Source organism: Tribolium madens, unplaced genomic scaffold, assembly GCF_015345945.1.
Source record: "Tribolium madens isolate multiple individuals breed KSU strain unplaced genomic scaffold, Tmad_KSU_1.1 Scaffold_11;HRSCAF=98;Tcas5.2_LG3b, whole genome shotgun sequence".
In the NCBI taxonomy this organism is placed as follows: Eukaryota; Metazoa; Arthropoda; class Insecta; order Coleoptera; family Tenebrionidae; genus Tribolium; species Tribolium madens.
The window spans coordinates 4,769,647-4,774,149 of NW_025400975.1; the positions used below are offsets into that span (position 1 = coordinate 4,769,647).

General features: G+C 32.5%; 1 protein-coding gene across 3 annotated transcripts in view; it reads left to right on the forward strand.

The window, feature by feature from the left end:
* The window catches only part of LOC123004744 (FK506-binding protein 2), a 29,627-nt gene extending 27,082 nt beyond the window's left edge, over positions 1–2,545 (forward strand). The window contains exons 2-4 of one of the 3 annotated variants that reach the window (XM_044398271.1): positions 495–783; positions 832–943; positions 2,218–2,545. In XM_044398271.1, the coding sequence (XP_044254206.1) occupies positions 495–783; positions 832–943; positions 2,218–2,288 (472 nt within the window). In that variant the 3' untranslated portion in view covers positions 2,289–2,545. Of the gene's footprint in view, positions 1–494; positions 784–831; positions 1,272–2,217 lie in introns of those variants that run through there. The other 2 variants (XM_044398190.1, XM_044398358.1) reach the window with 2 other exon arrangements.
* The last annotated feature ends 1,958 nt before the right edge of the window (positions 2,546–4,503 follow it).

Consider the following 4,503-nt stretch of genomic DNA (forward strand, 5'->3'; position numbering starts at 1 on the left):
GTTTGAACTAGCAATTCTTTTTAATCAATTATAAATATTTATTTGTGCGCCGGCCTTAAAACTTTGGACATTTTGTACAAACCTTCATCGTACCTCGCCCTAACCTTGGTCAGCAAATTTCGCCTTGGTATGTAATCTACTATTTTACAAATCTTGTATTGGAAACCGAAAAAAGAACGTTTGTAGACTTACAAAAAAAAATATAATAAAATCTTTTGAAGAAGTCATAACGTTTCGGGAGAGCCCAATCGTGGCTAGAGTTGAACTCAATTGCAAAACTTGACCAAAATTCCAAAACTCATTAAATGACCCAAAATTTCCCTCGGGTTTCACTTCCAATCAAGGAAGCTTAATGATTCATCATTGTTTAAACAATTAATAAGTACCTCGGAACTATCGATGATATTTTGATACTTTCACTGGAGAAAGTGGGCAACTAACCGCAATTAACCCACCGTTTCCGGAATTTTCCTAAGCAAATTTTTTTGTTCCAGCATGGACCGCGACCAACCCTTCAGTTTCCAGCTGGGCGTGGGGCAAGTGATCAAGGGTTGGGACCAAGGCTTGCTCAACATGTGCGTTGGCGAGAAACGCAAACTGACCATCCCTCCCAGCCTGGGGTACGGCGACCGCGGGGCCGGGAGCGTCATCCCAGGTGGCGCCACCCTCATCTTCGAGGTTGAGTTGATCAACATCGGGGACTCCCCGCCGACCACTAACGTCTTCAAGGAGATCGACAACGACAAGGACAATCAGCTAAGTCGAGAGGAAGTAAATAGTTTTGTAAATAATTCTGCTTGCGTCTAATTTGCGGTAACAATCTGTTTAAAGGTGAGCGAGTACTTGAARAAGCAGATGGTGGCGGCCGAGGGCGAGTCGCCGAGTGAAGAAATGAAGAATATGTTGGCCGACCATGATAAGTTGGTCGAGGAGATMTTCCAACATGAAGATAAAGACAAGAATGGGTTTATCTCCCATGAAGAGTTCTCGGGTCCGAAACACGACGAATTGTAACTGCAACGACTGATGTGTAGTTTGTAGTGGTGTGAGGTCATGGACTGCAACTTCTTTTTTTACCTTTTTATACACTGTTTGCGAGCCACGGAATTTTATCGAAGTTTTTTTATACATTCATTTGAACTAATTTTATTTATTTATGTTCATATGGCTTACAATTGTTGTTAATCGATGAATTATGGATGAAGTTAATTTTAGTGCAATCTATTGTATGTTGTTATATACTATTAAAGTTAATAAACGTTTTTTTATTATTATGCATCTTCTTTACCAAAATCAAAATTTTGTAAATATTGGAAGTATAAGGGACACAATGACGCAATTCCAGACTTGAAGAATTTAAGTGTTTTCTAAAAATTGGTAAATTTTAAAGGATCACAAGTAGTATTAAGATCACAGGAATGCGAGGAGGTATTCCAAATTTTAAAAATTAAAAGTTTTGCTAAAAATTACCAAATTTTGAAAGGAACAATATTAAGGTCTCAGTAACGCAAAGAAGTATTTCAGATTTTAGGAATAAAAATTTTTGCTAAAATTCTGCAAAATTTTAATAGTATTAGTTAGAATCACAGAAACGCATAGTATTCCAATTTAAAACCGTTAAAAATTTGCAAAGTATCAGGAGTACCCGGATCACAGGAACGCGAGGAGGTATTCGAGATTTTAAGAATTACAATTTTCTCTCAAAATTTTGAAAGTATCAGGAGTTATATTAGAGTCACAGGAATGCAAAGAGGTATTCCAGATTTTATGAATGAACATTTTTGTTACAAATTGCAAAATTGTGAAAGGATTAGGAGTAGTATTAGGATCACAGAAACCCAGAGAGGTATTCAAAATTTCAAAATGCTAAAAATTTGCAAAAACTTTGAAAGTATCAGGAGTACCAGGATCACAGGAACGCAAAGAGGTATTCGAGATTTTAAAAATTAAAATTTTTGCTAAAAATTACCAAATTTTGAAATTATCAGGATTACAGAAACGCAAAAAGGTATTCTAACCGTTAAAAATTTTGAAAGTATCAGGAGTACCAGGATAATAAGAATGCAAAGAGGTATTCGAGATTTTGAGGATTAAAATTTTAGCTTTAAATTTTGAAAGTATCAGTTGTATGAGAGCCTCTTTAACGTAGAGATATTCAAGTAAAAATTGAAATTTTTTTGAAATATTAAGGTCACAGAAACGCAAAGAANTTCCAACATGAAGATAAAGACAAGAATGGGTTTATCTCCCATGAAGAGTTCTCGGGTCCGAAACACGACGAATTGTAACTGCAACGACTGATGTGTAGTTTGTAGTGGTGTGAGGTCATGGACTGCAACTTCTTTTTTTACCTTTTTATACACTGTTTGCGAGCCACGGAATTTTATCGAAGTTTTTTTATACATTCATTTGAACTAATTTTATTTATTTATGTTCATATGGCTTACAATTGTTGTTAATCGATGAATTATGGATGAAGTTAATTTTAGTGCAATCTATTGTATGTTGTTATATACTATTAAAGTTAATAAACGTTTTTTTATTATTATGCATCTTCTTTACCAAAATCAAAATTTTGTAAATATTGGAAGTATAAGGGACACAATGACGCAATTCCAGACTTGAAGAATTTAAGTGTTTTCTAAAAATTGGTAAATTTTAAAGGATCACAAGTAGTATTAAGATCACAGGAATGCGAGGAGGTATTCCAAATTTTAAAAATTAAAAGTTTTGCTAAAAATTACCAAATTTTGAAAGGAACAATATTAAGGTCTCAGTAACGCAAAGAAGTATTTCAGATTTTAGGAATAAAAATTTTTGCTAAAATTCTGCAAAATTTTAATAGTATTAGTTAGAATCACAGAAACGCATAGTATTCCAATTTAAAACCGTTAAAAATTTGCAAAGTATCAGGAGTACCCGGATCACAGGAACGCGAGGAGGTATTCGAGATTTTAAGAATTACAATTTTCTCTCAAAATTTTGAAAGTATCAGGAGTTATATTAGAGTCACAGGAATGCAAAGAGGTATTCCAGATTTTATGAATGAACATTTTTGTTACAAATTGCAAAATTGTGAAAGGATTAGGAGTAGTATTAGGATCACAGAAACCCAGAGAGGTATTCAAAATTTCAAAATGCTAAAAATTTGCAAAAACTTTGAAAGTATCAGGAGTACCAGGATCACAGGAACGCAAAGAGGTATTCGAGATTTTAAAAATTAAAATTTTTGCTAAAAATTACCAAATTTTGAAATTATCAGGATTACAGAAACGCAAAAAGGTATTCTAACCGTTAAAAATTTTGAAAGTATCAGGAGTACCAGGATAATAAGAATGCAAAGAGGTATTCGAGATTTTGAGGATTAAAATTTTAGCTTTAAATTTTGAAAGTATCAGTTGTATGAGAGCCTCTTTAACGTAGAGATATTCAAGTAAAAATTGAAATTTTTTTGAAATATTAAGGTCACAGAAACGCAAAGAAGCATTCCAAATTTAGAACCGTTAAAAATTTGCAAAGTATCAGGAGTACCCGGATCACAGGAACGCGAAGAGGTATTCGTGATTTTAAGAATTAAAATTTTCTTTCAAAATTTTGAAAATATCAGGAGTTATATTAGGGTCACAGGAATGCAAAGAGGTATTCCAGATTTTATGAATGAACATTTTTGTTACAAACTGCAAAATTGTGAAAGTATTAGGTTCACAGAAACTCAGAGAGGTATTCAAAATACTAAAAATTTGCAAAAACTTTGAAAGTAACAGGAGTACCAGGATCACAGGAACGCAAAGAGATATTCGAGATTTTAAAAATTAAAAGTTTTGCTAAAAATTACCACATTTTGAGAATATTAGACAAAGAGGTATTCGAAATTTAAAAAAGCATTATTTTTTTTAAAAACATTAACATACCAGAAACGCAAAGGATAACGTTTTGTTCCGACGAATATTGTTCATCATGTCAGTTTATTTTTTAAACAACTTTTTAGGGTTGAAAGCAAAACGCAGTATTATCATAACAAAATTTATTTATTAAAGGTAAATTCATCTTTAGTAATCTACCTAGTAACATAAACACAGCAATGAAAAAGGAGAAAATAAAAAAGRTGCTAAAAATTTTTCTTGAAATWACCTCACGTTTGAAAGAAAAACAAAATCCACTCACACTTGAAAAAAAAAACAAGAACTAATTTATGAGTAAAACCAAGACTAGTTTGGTTGTGTGGCCATTTCATTTAAGGCACATTACATAAAAACAATACATTTAAACAGCTGTCCTCATCCCTTCCTACCGTTAAAAAGTAAATAAATTAAGCCTAATTCTAAGAGTGCTTCTAACTATTTCCAATGTTTTTTTATAAATAAAAAAAAACAACAAGATGAGTGAGCAGCCATACTTTTTATCACATAACAAAGTCAGTTGTAAATAGTATACATTTAACATCTCACAGATGCGCTAAATAAATTAAAAAAATGTAAAATTCTCTAGACAGGAATTGGCACC